We start from the raw sequence: 16,049 nt of genomic DNA, 5'->3' as shown, positions 1-16,049 counted from the left end.
GTATGAACACTGTCCACCCCAATCATTCTGCACATTATTAGTATCCTTTCCGTCCTCACTCTTTATCAATGTATTTGTTTTTCCTAGCTGTCAACTCTTTGGGCAGTTCTTTTCTAGCACAGAAATTCACATTGGGTAACGTCTTTTGGATGCTACCTCAGTAGAAGCAGTAACTGTTGTGGTATGCACAATAAAACTTCTCTGTCTTCCTGGTTATTTTGCTTATTGCTATATCTCTGTACCTTATTTTTAGATTATTGTAAATGAGCTCGAGAGAAAGGAAAACAAAGCCCAGTGTGACTGAGTAGTCTGTTTCTTCTTAAAGGATCACCTAAATCTTCACAGCAGTGGAGGAAATTAGTAGGTTTAAAATCCTAATGGATATTTTTCTTTTTATACTATCAGGTGAACTTTCTGTGGAAGACGTGCAGGACCCATTCCTTGTTAGTGTACATATTATCACAGACCCAGGAGAATCTAAGACTCTCCAGCAAGCCATTGATAAGCTTCTAGCCTGGATCCATCCAGACCTTCAGCTGTTTCGAGTCTCAGAGAGACGAGTGTCACAGAAGCGCAGGAAGCAAGGTAAGGTTGGTGTTTCTCAGCCAGCCCTTGCCATCATTCTGTTTCTGCAGGAGGATTATGGAGAAGAACCGATCTTGCAACTCCATGAAACCTTTCAGCGGCCACCTTGGCATTACCACCACACAGAGCAAGTGCATGGGAAATTCCTGCCTTACATGCCATGCAGCCAGGACTTCTACACTTTGGCTCCAGGGACTCCTCTGTGGGCCATTCGCCCAGTGCATTATGGAAAAGAAATTATCCGCTTCACTATATACTGCAGGAGTGAAAATTTTGTTGACATTTTGAAATTGTATGAGTTAATCCTGAAAAGACCAGTATGTCAGAAAAAAGCAGACTTCTGTGTTTTCCCAATCTATTCTAACATGGACATAGACATTCAGTTCTCTTTAAAAAAACTCCCAAAGGGCCAGATTCCAGCCCCAACTGAGTCAGCAGTGCTGGAGTTCAGAGTAAAAGATGTTGGACAGCTTGTTCCTCTCTTGCCCAACTCTTGCAGCCCAATCAGTGAAGGCAGGTGGCAAACTGAAGACCACGATGGAAATAGGATCCTTTTGCAGGTAAGTTCAGTATACAGGAAAACAGAAGCATGTTTATTGATTTTGTACAGGAAAGCTTAACCTAAGACCTTAACTTAAACCTTAACCTAACCCTAGGGAAGGTAGGCTTTTCTAGTGCTCTGTCCTAGCTGGAAGAGCCGAGATGCTACTGCTAAAGAAAAAACTCAAAAACCGTTACTATGTATGTGTAACTAATCATGAAGGCAGTTGATGATACTGTGCACATATCAGTTAGCTTCAGTTTACACAAAGAATGATTTGAAATGAGGTAGTTGTTTAAAGGAATTAGGAGAGAATGACTTATGAGCCCATGTGGAGAAATGATGGCTGATGGATGTAGTTTTATGAGAAATACGGGCACTGACAGAGTTTTATAAAATAGCTCTCAATTAGCAGATTTTTATGAAAGACAAGTGGAATGCCTGATGGTACATGATATTTTCTTGAATTAATTTGAAAAAATGCAATGACAAACTGCACCTCTCCTGCACAGTGATTATCATTATGGGGAAAAAGATGGTGAAGGAAAAGAAATACACCTTAAAGAGCAACCTAGCAGACACACTCCCATAGACTCTCCTTTAGAGCTAGTATCAGGTGCTCATAGCCAGATCCTGTGAGGATGTCTGCAGTCATCATATCTGCACATTGTATTGGCACACTTTACCACACTGCATCTGAGTTAGTTAAATGGGATAACCAGCAGCAAGCTTTTAATAGCTCTCCTACTCTGCAGAGGGGTATATGTGGCAGTCCAGAGAGAGGTTAATGCACGTTCCTTCACTGCAAAAGTATTTATTGCTGCTAAGCATGTGAATCCAAGAGCACAGACCCTCACTTTTAGAAGACTGCTGTGTAGGCTTTAGAGTGGGATAAATTTTAGAGTGAATTTCATTCATAAAGCTTGCCAAATTGTCCAACTTTATTTCTGAGAAGAAGTGTTTTGGATGTGGGTCCACTTCATGGACCTCTTGCAGAGCTGGGTACTGCATCTACCACATCCTGGTGGTGGCAAAATCCTTTGATGCCTTCTGGCAGAAGATGCCCGCAGAGGTACCTCATGTCAGAAGTGAACAGTACACATACAGGTCTCTGGAGGCAAATCAGCTTCCCTACCCCTCTGCCAAGTTATTCATCAATTTGTCAAGATGATTGCTGGCATTGTAGGCGTATCTGTGTTAGGCTGAGATAACTTGCAAACTTAAGTTTACAAGAGCCATCACAGTGCTTTTACACAGTAACCACTCATAGCTACATCCGTTTTTCCTTGTTTTTTCTGTAGACCTCTTCTATGTGATATAACTTTGGTTTATGTGATCTTGCACTGGTTTTGAGTAAATTAAAGGGAAGGAAAAAACTGAGAGGGCTTGTAAATAAGGCTTTCAATTTCAAAACAGCAAATTTTGACAAATGACAGGAGGCAGAAAGCACAGATGAAAAATGAGATTTGCCAACCACCAGGCTGATGTAAACCTTGCAAAGAAAATCAAAACAAGATTTTAGCCATATACTTAAAAAAGAAGAAAAGACTGTTAAGAGCAGTCCTCAGATTAAATTATTTTTTTCTGCTTTCAATGAGGGTGATTATGCTGAACAAGAGGGCAAAATTGCAAATAGGCATGAAGTTATGGAAATGGAAATTATCACATTAGAAGTGTGGTGAAGCAAATGAAGTTTAATACATACAAAATAAAGGAAAACAGAGACTTTTATCTCTGATTTATGAAATTGTGAAGTCATGAAGCCTGGATCCTGGTATACAGGTTTTAAACAAGTCTGTAGAATCAGAAGTGGAGCTATATAACTGTGCAAGAGGGAATATATGACGTTTTTGCTCAGGTGACTTCAAATGACCAGTGCAGCCTGACCATGAAAAGAGAAATGCAGATCTGAGCATATATGAGATGTATATCCGCTATGGAGTGTGGGAAGTGCTTGTACCATTGCCAAAGATACTGCTGGCCTCACCCATGTGCAGTTCTGGGCTCCAGAAAGGTGACTTCAGACAGAAGCAGTACAGGGGAGGGATCACAGCTTGTGCACAGGGATGGAAAGAGTGTCTTACAAATAAAAACTGAAAGAACTTGGGCAACCGTAGCCTAGCCAAAGCAAGTTTGAAGGGAGCTCTGACTCTTCTCTAAAAATATATCAGAAGGTAAACAGCAGGGATGGAAAAAGGCTATTTCATGTAAGTGACTTTTTTGGCACAGGAGAAAGAAACAGGCAATAAACAAATTTAAGCCAGCTGATACTCATACTCATGGCCAAATTCATAACAGTTTCCCAGCAGGTGCAAACAGGTTGATACCTTAATTTAAGACAGAATGATCATCCTGTTCAGGAAAAGGGATTGTATGATGGAGCATGGGCTATAGGAAGCACTGAATTTGGTGATATATAGAGTCCTTGAATTGTTTTAACTCATTCTGAGTTAAAAACAGATTAGACTATCTACTTTTTAAAAGTGTGGTACAGCAGTTCTTACAGAGTGTAGTTATTAATAACTTTCATCTATTCCCAAATATGTGAATCCAACCAATGACATCATAATATTTTTAACTTGCACATCAGTTGGTATTCAGTAGTCAACAGAATATTTTTAATTCCTGCTTATTGATTCTATGCCTCTCTACAGATGAAAATTAGCAATTATGCCTAAAATGATAGATTTATAGCTCCTCTTTATAACAGGCAATGTTTAATCTTTGAAATTTGAATATACTTTCATGATTAGACTAACAAGATGTGACTTCTGTGTTTTTCTTGATGTGCTTACAGGGACTGGGATACTTGCCAGCAAGATTGATCCATGTTCTTAACCCATTTTGCAAATGCAATTATCAAGGGGCTTAGATAAAATCAGTGCAAGAGAAAATAAAGTTATTCATGGGCAGGAGAAGTCTGTTTAATATTAGAGGCCTTATTCCTTCATTTGCAAGAAAGCCTTTCAAAATTATTTTGTTGCAGTATCTTTTCCATATTGAGGATCTATATCTACCTATAAACCAATTGAAGCAAAGGGATGTGCCTAAATTGATTTTAGCAGGAGCACAGCTTAAGAGCATGTCTGCATCCCGGAGGAAGATACCCATGTCATTTCACCATTGCTAAGCCCAGAAGCAGGGGCTCTGGGGAGCTGTTGTAAGAGCAGTGGAAAAAATATGTGAACAGAGTAGCTGAGAATATACCATATACTGCTGGTTTTATTGGTCTTGTCCAAATTCCTGGCTGCCTATGCACATAATCCCTGCAGAGACAGCTGAAGTGCTAATGAATTTGCATGCCAGGCAGTGCCATGTGGGAAGCAGAAAAGGTTAATAACTGATGGCTTAGCTTGGCCGTGCATGTTTGGGAAGCAGGTGGACCGGAGAGAAGAAAGTGCACAGAAGACCTCCTTAAACTAAGAGGATATCTTTGGACAGGGTAGGAAAGGTACAAAAAATAGCATTTAGGCAGTATTTTCTAAATGCTCTGTGTGTGTGTGCACATGCACATGCAGACATACCTGGGAGGAGAGAGGAAAGGCAAAATCTCACCTAAGTAGTGGCTTAGTGCCACTGACACAGGCTGTACTGTGATGCTCGAGGATACCTGAGACACCCAGAAGAGGTCTGGCAGACTAGACTCAGGCCCCACAGGAGAGCTGGGCCTTCATGGAGTGCCAGGCAGGCAACCCTAGTGGTTATTAAACAGTACCCACCACCTCCATTTGGGCATCTAATTCACTCCTGTAACAACCAATTTCATGCTGAAATCCTTCTTCCTCCATCATTTCTAGCTGCAAGGAGTGGACAACATTGCTAGAAAGCTGAGAGAAATGAAAATCCTGGTCTCTTTGCCATTAAAGGTTATACTGGTGACCCTATACTGTTTGTGGGGTGGGTATTTTCTGTCTAGTGTTGCTTTAGAGAACACCATTGAAATAATAACACAAAAGTTAACTACCTGCATGTTTTAATTAGAGAGATTTTTTAGCTGAGTTGCTGAGGTAATCAGGCAGCCTTCTGATTACCTGTACTGGGCACTGTATTCTCAAATTCAGATGCAGTATGATCATATTCAGAAAACATGGTTTATTAACTGAAGCATTGGTTTTGAGAAAACATTGTCTGTGGACTCAGCCATTAAGTCTCATTAATCTGCTGCTGTGCTACCTGAAAGCTCAGGTATCTGCTACCTTGGAGATTTCTCCATTGTTTGGTGTACAAAATGCATCCATTCATGGTTTCATGAGGTGAATTAGAGTCATTTATATATGAAATGTATGTAAGCTCAGTATGTAATTGTTGAATATGCCTGGCATACTGACATACAAAAAATAAAAAATGCAAAAATTTGTGGTTGCAGATGTATGCTGTCTTCATGCATAAGGGCATTCTGTGATAAGAATTTACAGTGCAGAAGACTTGAAGACAGGAAGTAGCATGAAGGTTATAAGCCTGAGTGGACATCAGAAAATGTGTTACACAGCAAAAAGAATCAAAAGTTTATAACTGAATACCTCTTTGTTTATTCAGTGTAATATATACAGGTGACTATGAGATTCATGCTCTTCTATTCGTCCCCTTTTCTCTGGGGCCATGAAGAGAACGCAATTGTTCTTATTTCCCTCAGCTTATTTAAAACATGTACATATGTACAAGAAAAGTGTAATTGTTTTCAAACCTCACACCCAAGATGGCTGAAAGCAAAAATCAGGAGCAAATTATTTTTCTATGGTGCACAACTGACCAAGTGTTTTTTAGGCTGAGAGAAGGGAATGAGAATTGTGCCTTCTTACAAAGTACTGGAGACTGACCTAACTGAAGCAAGGAGCTGGGACAAGAGAACTCATAAAATGCAGAGAACACCCTGTCCTAGGTATGAGCAGCAGGAGCAGGTATTAGCTGCTGAGGGTCAAACTAATTACTGGATCTGAGGTTAGGATAAAACTCTTCATCTGCCAATCCAACTTAGACTGAGGGAAACATTTTACTGTCCTCTGCAGCATGGGGAAAGATACGCATCCCAGGCTTATCTTGGCCAAGGAGAGCCAAATCCTGCAGGCTGAGGAGATGTTTCTGTTTCCTTCCAGATGTTTAGAGGACAGATCACCATGGACATGGTTGCATTTACTTCAGCTGACCTAATAAATGCTGTCACCTCTCCTGAGTCTGCGTTTCCTCTCTCTCACACAAAGCAGTATTCACTCTTCTCCTCTCAGCCCCCAGTTGGTCATCCAGCATGCATACGATTTTGATAAAACGTGTAGATAGTCTAGGAGCATTGGTCAATTCTCAACTGTTGTAGAAGCCTTGGGATTTGAGGCACCTAACTGTCCTGTGTGCCCTGCCTGAAACATACAGCGATTTAGTCTCAAGAAAACTGAAATGCTTTTGTCTAGCTAAAGGGTCAGTGAGCTAAGCAAAGGAATGACTTAATGATCTGTGAAGTGATAAACAGAAGGTCAGACTGGATGGATCTGTCTGGTCTTAAATTTAGTTAAATTACATAGTCCCTGTTATTCAAAAGCATCACCAGCTACAGAATCTGGGAAATAAATGAAAGAAAGCACAGTTCCACTGTTGTAGTCTTGAGTCACTACAGTTAAGAGCAAAAATAAGAGAAAAAGAGGAGCAAGTAAAGTAGGAAGCAGAAAAGGCAAAAAGGAAAGACTAAGATGGGAGAAGAAAATGCAGTATTGCAGGGAACAGTTTGGTCTGCGAGAGAAAAATGGAGATGAGAGAAGAGCTGCAAAAGGTGTAAATTAATAGTACAGATAGAGCAGATTTGAACCCAAAGAGAAAAGAAAGGCAGGAAGAGCAAAAAGGAAGAATAAGACTGTGTTAAGAGGGGCTTTTACAAGCATTACTTTTAATTTCTGTTGAACCTGGTGAAAAGGAGAGACTTCGGGGATAAAAATTGACTCAGTCAAGGCAAGTGCCTAAATAGGAATTAATTAATCCAAAAGTCTAATATTAATCTCCTCTTTTAAAAAATCTTGCGCTCAACATTTTCCTTTCCTTTTAGTGCCTTAGGTGTTGATTCTTCTTAGTACTAATGATTGTTTTTGGTGGGGACACAAAATCCTGAGCTGAAGTCATGGTAGTTATCTCAAACAGGAAGGGATTTTTCAACTGTTTTTTCTTCATCACAAGATACTTTCTCTATGTCTTTTCTTTTAGTGCAATTATCCTTCATGGCATAGAAAGATTTCTGATGACTCTATGCCTATAATACATCCAACAGAAAGTATTGATAGTGAATCTATGTAGTGCTACAAGACACTCACCCATTTTAGTTTTGTAACGTAGTACATGTCACTTTTTAAAATCTGTTCAGTTCAATTTTAAGTTGAATTTGTACATTTTGTCTTTTGATATTCTGTCAAGTTTCCTCTGGAAGATAAATAAAAAATAATTAATGTCTTGTCAGTTTTTCACTAGGAAAAAACTATATTGAGGACTAAACTCTGCCACTTTTTCTCAAATTGCATTTTTTTTTTTTTTTATTTCTGGATCAGTCCTAGTGGTTTAAAGCAGTTAAACAAACGTCATTGAACTCCTGTTGAACAAAGCTGGCAAAATCTAATGGTGATGTCATTGCTGTACTGACTGTCTGACTGTGTTCTGATCTGAGCTGAGGCCTTTTGGAAATGCTTAATACAGATAATGTACAATAAGATTGGTATCTACTTTTTTAAAAAGCAGAAAACTTAAAATAGACTACACAAGCACTTGTGAATTTTTCTCATCAGGTATGAGCAGCCCAAGGGAAATGGAAAGTACATTTCTGTGACGTTCTCCCCAGATTGTTTATTGAATTTCTGCATATTTGTCATGAAATTCTTCTACAGTATACTGTACTGTACAAAGGTTCTAAATCCCTCCAAGCTTCACAAAGATTTGTGCAGAGATCATAAATGAGTATCGGATTTGCACTAGATGAAAAAAATTGTTCTAACAGAGAGCTAATCTATTCAATCAATAGCCACCTTTGCCATCCATATTTATGTAAAAGTCTGACAAATCTCTCCCTGTGTTTTGTATTTCAATACAAAACAAGTTTTTAGATAGATAGAAACTTGTGTCAGTGGCACAACTGTTTGTGCCAAGTCTTTGTTCTGTCAGACAGCTTGTCTCTTCTCTAGCATCTCTACCGTTCTCATTTCTGACAGGTGGCACAGCTATACCAGGCAGTGCTTTCTCAGGCTGCACTGAGGTAATAGCCAATGCAGAAAAACTATGAGGAGGCTGAAGATGTAGAAGAACAAGAATTAAGAACAAATAAAGCTGATAGAACTGCTTCCAAAGTCAAAGGAAGACTCACAGAGGGGAAAAAAGGCATTCTGCTAAAAAGAGTAACTGTGCATAACGCTCTTTAATACACACATCCATGTTTTGCTATTTTCAGCAGCCCAAGACCCAAGCAGTAGTGGAAGATCAGTGTTTTCCCATTGTTTGTCATTGTTTCTCCTTGTGAACAGTCACACAGAGAAATACTGTTTGGTTCTTAAACTTCATAGAATTATCCACAGTATGATCAAAATAAAGAGGAACAATAGCATGAACATGCACGCTATGTGCTGCACTCCATGTACAGTTTGAGGGTAATATGAGGGAGCACAATTTATGGCCTTGACACAGGACTAGGAGTTGGTTTTGCCTGAGTTTTAATCCTGGCTAAAACACTGAATCCTCTCTGTGATCTGTGACAAGCCACAGAATATAGATACAGAGAAGTCTTATTAGTCCACATAATCCAGTTCTGCAGAATATAGGATTAGCCTGTAATCTCTATTCATTAGTCTTTCCTCCAGTTTCCCTTGTGAGATGGAGCTTCTGACACCTGTAGCACAGTTAGGCAGTCCAGCATCCTCAGTCAGGAAAGCTTTCAGTTATGTTGCTTTAAGGTGAAGGTATTAAAAATATCCTCGTATTATTTCAAGCTTGCATTCATCCTTTCCACTCATATCCTGAAGAGCAACATTGGAAAACAGACCTTCTAAATCATAACATTTCTAAACAAAAAATGATGAAGGTAAGTAATTCCTTCCATAAACAGAGCTGTTCAGATATAAACTGCATTAGTGGCATCTCACAGTCTCTCCTGCCAGTCCAATTGGCCTTTTACAAAATAAAATGCTTTGATCTGTCCACCGAAATGTGAAAATAGCTAAGAAAGTGTTAAAAAATAACCAAAACCTAAAAAACCCACCTTATCTAAAGTAGACTTTTCTTCTCAGTTAGGCCACGTACTTAAAGCTGTTTGGCTACATGGGGCAGGGTACCCCTTCCAAATGCTGCCACTTAGAACTGCATTCCCCTCTCCTTTGAGTCTCTACTTTTTATCTGCATCTTGGCTAGAAAGTTCCTGTTTAAGAGCCCTCAGGGTTTCTGGCAGGGGTGATCTGTCTCACTTTATCCATCTCTCCTGGCACTGACCTGCCCTCTGCTCCACTCTGCTGCAGGCAGTGCCTCAAGTAAGCATCCTCTTGAGTCTTAGTAATTTAGTCCTGCCTGTAGTCAGTAATTTAGTCCTGCCTGTAGTCATTGTGTTGGATATCTACAACCAAAATTAACATGAGCTCATTTAACTTGGAGAATCTTTCAATATTAGAAAGAGCTTAAAACTGGGAAGTACCTGACATGGAACAGTTTATGGGTGTGCTTGCAGGCCAGATGGACTATTTCAAACACCTACAATTAGCTAACTGTATCAGGCTCAGTATTTCTCAGTGGCTGTTGAGGGACCAAATTAATTACTTGTTCTTTGGAACACATCAATAAAAAGTTATGTCAATAAATAATAATAAAGTAATACCATCACTTAAATGCAAGAGGCTTATACCAGCGTCCAAAATATCTTTACATAAACCAAATCAAAATAAAACTGTTGGAGTTATTTCTATAGGACTTCGTTCAGCTCCAGAGATTGTAGTCTAAAAGTGGTGTCTAACTGCAGATATATTTACATGACCTGCATTCTGGCACACATTGTAGTCAATGGATTTCTAGTCAATATTATCCAAGGGTCTAGAGAGCAGTTCAGCTAACAAGATACAAGAATCTGCTTTAGGGAGAATCTTTATGGTGTCACCAGACTTCATTAGCTGTGTTAACTACACAGCTAAATCCTACCTGTGATGTCTGTGGGCTCTGTTTTACGTATGCACACAGTCAATGTGGTCTGCTCAAGATAAAGGAGAAACTTTCACACTGCCACAGAACTATCCCTCCTGCAAGTATCTGATCTATCCCCCGAAGTTCTATGTTTTCTGGTACAGCTTTGTCTGAGTTGCTACCAGTGCTTGTGGCCCACATGCCTTGCATTTGCCAAGGAGTTCAGAAACAAGAAGAGTGCACTTGCTTGGAGTATTAGGTTCTTTAGGTGCTTAATGGGCTAAATTATCAATTATGTTTGCTTAAACACAAGCATAAAAACAAGCCGTGGCCAGGCAATCCTCCCTCTGATAGGTAGAAGTGACATATAGTACTTCTGTCAGTCGATCAAGTGCAGTGATTGATTCCATGTAGTTTGTCTGCTATCAGAGCTACTGCACAGAGAAGATAAGAGCTCTTGCTTAGTGCAAACAGCAGTATAATGAGGAATGATTTCTTGCACAAGTCCACGAAAAGAATGGGGCAATTTACTTTTGTACTTTCAACATATAATACTCTTCTGGGTTATCCAAAAATGTCTTTGGTTATGAAACAGCTCATATTTTCTTCAGGGACACAAGTCTCTTATCTTGCTGAGTCATTTCTAAAACAAATTAACTCATCTATTGTATAAGTAATGTTTCACATAGAGGTCTAAATTCATTTCTGGTAATATTTCGTTGACAATTTGACTCATTTTATTGACTCTTGTAAACTCTTGATTCTTTATCAGTTAATGAAACTGCTACAGTACTGTTGTTAATTTTACTCATTAATTCATTTAATTCTTTATGACATAAAGGAAAACAACTTATATTATGCAAAAAAGATTATGTATTAACATACTTTATTAAGGACACATTGGAATATATTTATTTACATTGCCTAGGTGAACTCCTAGGTTTTGGCTGTCCTATAAATTACCTATAGCCAGGCAGTCACAAATGAGCAAAAGATTTTTACAGATGTGAAAATTCTTTTTTTTTCTATAAAATCAGTGCAATAAGAAAGACAAAGATAAATACGACAGATCTGGGTCACTAAGGCAATACAATGTGCACTAACAAGATGTCATCATCAGCAATGTAGGAAGCTCTTTCAGAGACAGGGGATTAAAAAAGACCTTTTAGGTTGCCAGGTTTCATCCTTTTCTATCCCATCATGTAATCTCCTGTGTAGAGCTCTATCTTTATCTACTTCTCCCAGGAGAAAGGTTTTTGCACTTCTATTGTGATTATAAACCTTTTCTTTTTCTTTCCCTTTTTTTTCAGTTTTAGGGTTTTTTTAATGAAGTTTGTTCATTCTTTTTTCTGTGGCTGCAACTTTTTCAGTTTGAATTTACTCCTTTTTATATATGAATGACTTGAGTCATGTGCAGCATTCCAGATGATGTCTTACTGGTATCCTATGTAGTGCATTAGTACTTATTTAAATCACTTGAGACTGCCTGGAATCATGTTTCTCAACACGTTGTCACTTTAACAGCACTCAGAGACTAAGATACGTTATTCTATTTTGTCTGTTGTTTCTTCCTGGTAAGTCCCATACCTGAGATTACTGTTCCTTCTCAAGAGCATGTTCCTGTACTTTGTCCCATTACTTCCCTTCCTGTTTGGAACAAAAATCTAAATTTTGCGTCATGTGAGAAATTCCAATAAGAGGAATTCTAAATGATTTTTTTTAAAGGCAAATTTGTGAAAACCTTGCAGAGATGATTGATATGAAGAAAAAGTTCACACTTGCTTGGACACTAGGGCAATTGACTTGCCTACATAGCCATATCTCATGCCATGTGAAATACTCAAGGCAGTCTGGCCTCCTGCTGCTGAGGGTATTGGCTCCCCATTTGTCACAGCTTCTAACTTTGCACAAATTCTTAAATCTCTGACTTGTAGACAAATGAATCCTGTCCTAGGAGTGAGATTCAGGTCCAAATGCATGACTGTCAGGTGTCTTTATTGAAGGTATCTACATGCAAATTGGGTGTCTAAAGCTGTCCTTTTAATCTTTTGGAGCTAGTTAACACAGCAACATCCTGTTCTAGAACAACATTCAGTTAACCAGATGTGAAAGACAAAATGTGAAAGAGAGTTGAAAGGAGAGATGAGTTCCTGTTGAGATGAGGGAAAATGAGGTTGCTATGCTAAAGACTTTTTGAGGGGGGAAAAATAAAGTCATTTGCACCACAGTAGCAAAGAAATGAGAAAGAATAATATATATATTTCTAGTCTCTTCATTTTTATTCTTTAGCTTCCACTAAGGTAGGGTGTCTGGAAGACAGAATATGAATGAATCAAAGTCAATAGTAAGTGAGAATTCCAAGCTAGTGTAATTCAGCCCACAAGGCAGGGCTTCTCTACCATTTATTCTCGTTGTCTTCAAGGCTCCTTATGTAAATATGTGGGATTTTGGCAGGGTGCTTTCTCTTTGTTGTTGAAGTGAAACGTTTGCTGTGAGCATACTGAATGAAGTCTGCTTTGTAGTTATTTGCAGTAACAGCTCAGCAATGGAGACTTATGCTTGTAAGACTGCCAATTTAGCACTGATGTGCTCTTTCTTCTTTTCTCCCCCTCCCTGCTGCAGCAAGCGCATAGTTGGTATAGGAAGTCTACAAAGCAGAACAAGCTACTGTATCCATCTGCGTCAACAGATTCCCGCTTCACCCCTCTGCCAGCCTGTCTTCCTCAGAGCTACCAACCTGTCTCAGAACAACCAAAAGAAATGGGTCAAAACAAGGTGCATCACACAAATGGCCTTGGTCATTACCTTGGTTTCTCCCAGCAGGACTTGAGACATAGTGATCAGGGAGACTTCACACGCAGATCCAGCAGTGCCTCTAGTATTTCCTGGTCATTTCAACGAAGCAAGTCTCTGTTCTGCTTGCCCTCAATGAGCTCTTCTTCATCCTCAGAGACTTTTCATTTCAGTGAACCATTTCAGTTTTTAAGTACCGAGTCACCTGCAACCAGGTTAAAAACATGGAGATGCAGCCCCAGGCTTAACATCGATGATTTAGAGGGTGCACTGGAGACTGATGTAGACACAGGGAGGAAGCTGTCCTTCTCAGATCTGTCAGTGGTCTCTGCATACTCTGCTCTTAATGGATTTTGCAGTGATTTAGGAACTTCTCTTCCATCACAAAGGCAAAGTATCAGTAGGACTAAACAGGCTGCTACTAGTGGAAGACCTGTCTCAGTCATGTGCAATACCTCTGAGTCAGTGGGTGGTTCATTACCTTCTCTGTCTGAACGGTCTTCCAGCTTATTCATATCATCTTCAGTTTCACCTTCAGCATCTCTCTCCAAGGAGCCCAAACAGTCCTTGAGAGCAACCCATCTGGAAGATCATGTTTCCCCAGCTTCACCAACTAATGAAGAAGAATTTTACATCTGAGGTTTCTCTACCTTACAACTTCCAGGTTAAATTTGTTCTGTTTGTGAATGACAGCAGTGGAACCACCTGGAGATTGCAGAAGGTTCCTCTCTGAGGAGAAGGTGATACAGCAGAGCATGCTAAATATTTGAAGAAAGCACTCGGATCCCTCTGAGATGACTGACCCTGAAAATGTACAGTAAGGCAGTCTGAGGTGGGACCAGTACCTTTGTACTGGAGCAGAAGATCTGCACAGAGGCTTGTCCATGGCAGTGCAAGATAGATGGTTTCTATAACCGACCCTTGGACTGATAGTAAAGAAAACACAAGGAAAGGCACATAATAATCCAGTTTTCCATTGCAGAAACTGAAGAGTGATTTGTGATATCAAACCACTTTAACTTTTCTGAGAAATTCCCTCAACTCAGAAGAGAAGACAGAAGAAAGGGGTCTTCTTTCCCCTTTACAAGTTCCAAAGGCAGCTCTAAGCAGAGCAGGTCCCAGTGGCATGGCTTCCATGAAGACGGACAAGAAGGCACCTTTCTGAAAGGTTTTTTCTTGAAAACCGTCATTGAAGACACATGCTTGCAGCTAACCTCAGAGTTTACAGTGCTGAGGGGGGAAAAAAAGCTTCATTCCTTCCACAGGGAAGAGGGTGCCTACTGTATCTCTTACTTGGACAGTCCAGGTTGTGGAAAGTGTCAAGAGGGAAACCTTTTGGAGCATTTTTTACTCACCCCCTCAAAAAGCCCAACTTTTCTAATGGGAATAGAACAATCTGGCCTGTTGTTAGAACCACTTGTGTAGTCAGTGATAAACACAAGTAAACAATGTTTACTACTTTTAGCTCAGGCAACACAGAGTTTACCTATTTGGAATACAAAACAAGTAAGATAATCCACTGTTTTTATATATCACTGCAACACCAGTGTAATATATACAGCCACTCCCTATTTTTAGGGGGGGGTTAATTTTCTGTTAAAAATATTTCATGGAGAAACTTATTCTTCATATTTCCAGCTCAAGGACACTTGTTTCTGGCAAAACACATTTCTACTCAAATATATTTATCCAAAGGGAAAATAGGTCAAGTCTGATGGGCTCTGTTTTTTCCAGCTACACTTTTTAAATTTGTATTCTTGATAGCCTGTTTTGCTCCAATTAATTTTGTATTTTAAAAAAAGCAGGTAAAAAGCTGTTAGTATGACAAATAGCTAAGTACCTTCAAGAGGATTTAAGTCATATATACAGAGTGCATCATGCGTATCCTAAAAACTTAATTTTGTGCCAGAGAGATGTGACAGTGATTGCAGCTGTGCTCTAGGCAGTAAGAAAGTATTTGTGTATATATAAAGCTGTATGTAATCTATAGACAGATGCAGATGCACACATCTGGAGAGAAAAAAAGTTTGTTATATTACTAGGGAGTTAGAAGAATTACTACTTTAGAAAAAGCACATACATACTCTAAATAACAGTTACAGAAAGCAGAAGAGCTGTGCAGGCCCATTATTATCTCCTAGGTAAATGCACAGTCTTCACAAACAATTCTACAAAAAGTCTGAGGGAAGTTGCATACAGGTTTACTGGGGAGGAAGGGGAGTCCCATTAAAGGTGCATCTCAAATCCAGAAGAGGCTAGAGAGATTGTCAGGGTCAGGATAATACTCCTTCAGGCTTTTCCTTTTTGCTTTCATTTTCTCCACTTAGAGAATAAGGCATTATGAGGTAGGCCTTGTTTTTTGTAATAAATACAAAAGAAAAGCAGGAAAGTTTATTCAAGCTCTAAGAGCGTAGATTATCAGCCTTATCCTGCCCTCAGAACAAGTTTGACTGCAGTTGTTGGTAAACTGTGCTGTTAAGAGAGGACTGGAAGCAGAAGTATCACCAGTGAAGGATTTGTCATGGAATGCATGTGTTTATTTGCTCCATAGTCCTTCTAAATCCATGGATTCTTTCCTCTGACTTTAGTTGCCTTTAGATCAAATCCCCTTAGAACACAGTGGACCCAATTTATCCAAGATTGTGTTTCATTATTGTTCATGCCCTGGCAAAATATGTGTAAAACACTGCCAGGTCAGACCAGCAATATTTTCCATCTACCTGTAAATGATTGTGCAGGCAGCAACAGTTAGGACAATCAAGCTCCACAGGTTTAAATTTATGATTCAGGATTTTTCTTTCATATTTGTGGTAGTACAGTACCAATCAATGAAATAGCATTGTATATCCTTTGGGCAGCCATTTTATCAACATTAGCTGCTTCCAGATGTGACAATTAACAGGGTATAGCTGATTCAAACTCATCAAAAAGTTTTAATGTTCATTATTTGGAAGAGAAAAGAAAAGCCTTTTCGAAATATTTTTAATAATACAGATAACATTTGATCTGC

The 16,049-nt window shown here is 39.3% G+C and overlaps 1 protein-coding gene across 1 annotated transcript in view; it reads left to right on the top strand.

The window, feature by feature from the left end:
* Positions 1-15,458, top strand: part of FAM124A (family with sequence similarity 124 member A) — a 45,709-nt gene extending 30,251 nt beyond the window's left edge. Inside the window, exons 3-4 of the mRNA XM_085324988.1 lie at positions 406-1,145; positions 12,869-15,458. Of these exons, the coding sequence (XP_085181114.1) occupies positions 406-1,145; positions 12,869-13,678 (1,550 nt within the window). The 3' untranslated portion in view covers positions 13,679-15,458. The remainder of the gene's footprint in view (positions 1-405; positions 1,146-12,868) is intronic.
* The last annotated feature ends 591 nt before the right edge of the window (positions 15,459-16,049 follow it).

Source organism: Rhea americana, unplaced genomic scaffold (assembly GCF_003343005.1).
Source record: "Rhea americana isolate MKP2758 unplaced genomic scaffold, rheAme1 scaffold_95, whole genome shotgun sequence".
Lineage (NCBI taxonomy): Eukaryota > Metazoa > Chordata > Aves > Rheiformes > Rheidae > Rhea > Rhea americana.
This window is presented reverse-complemented; position numbering and strand designations above follow the sequence as displayed.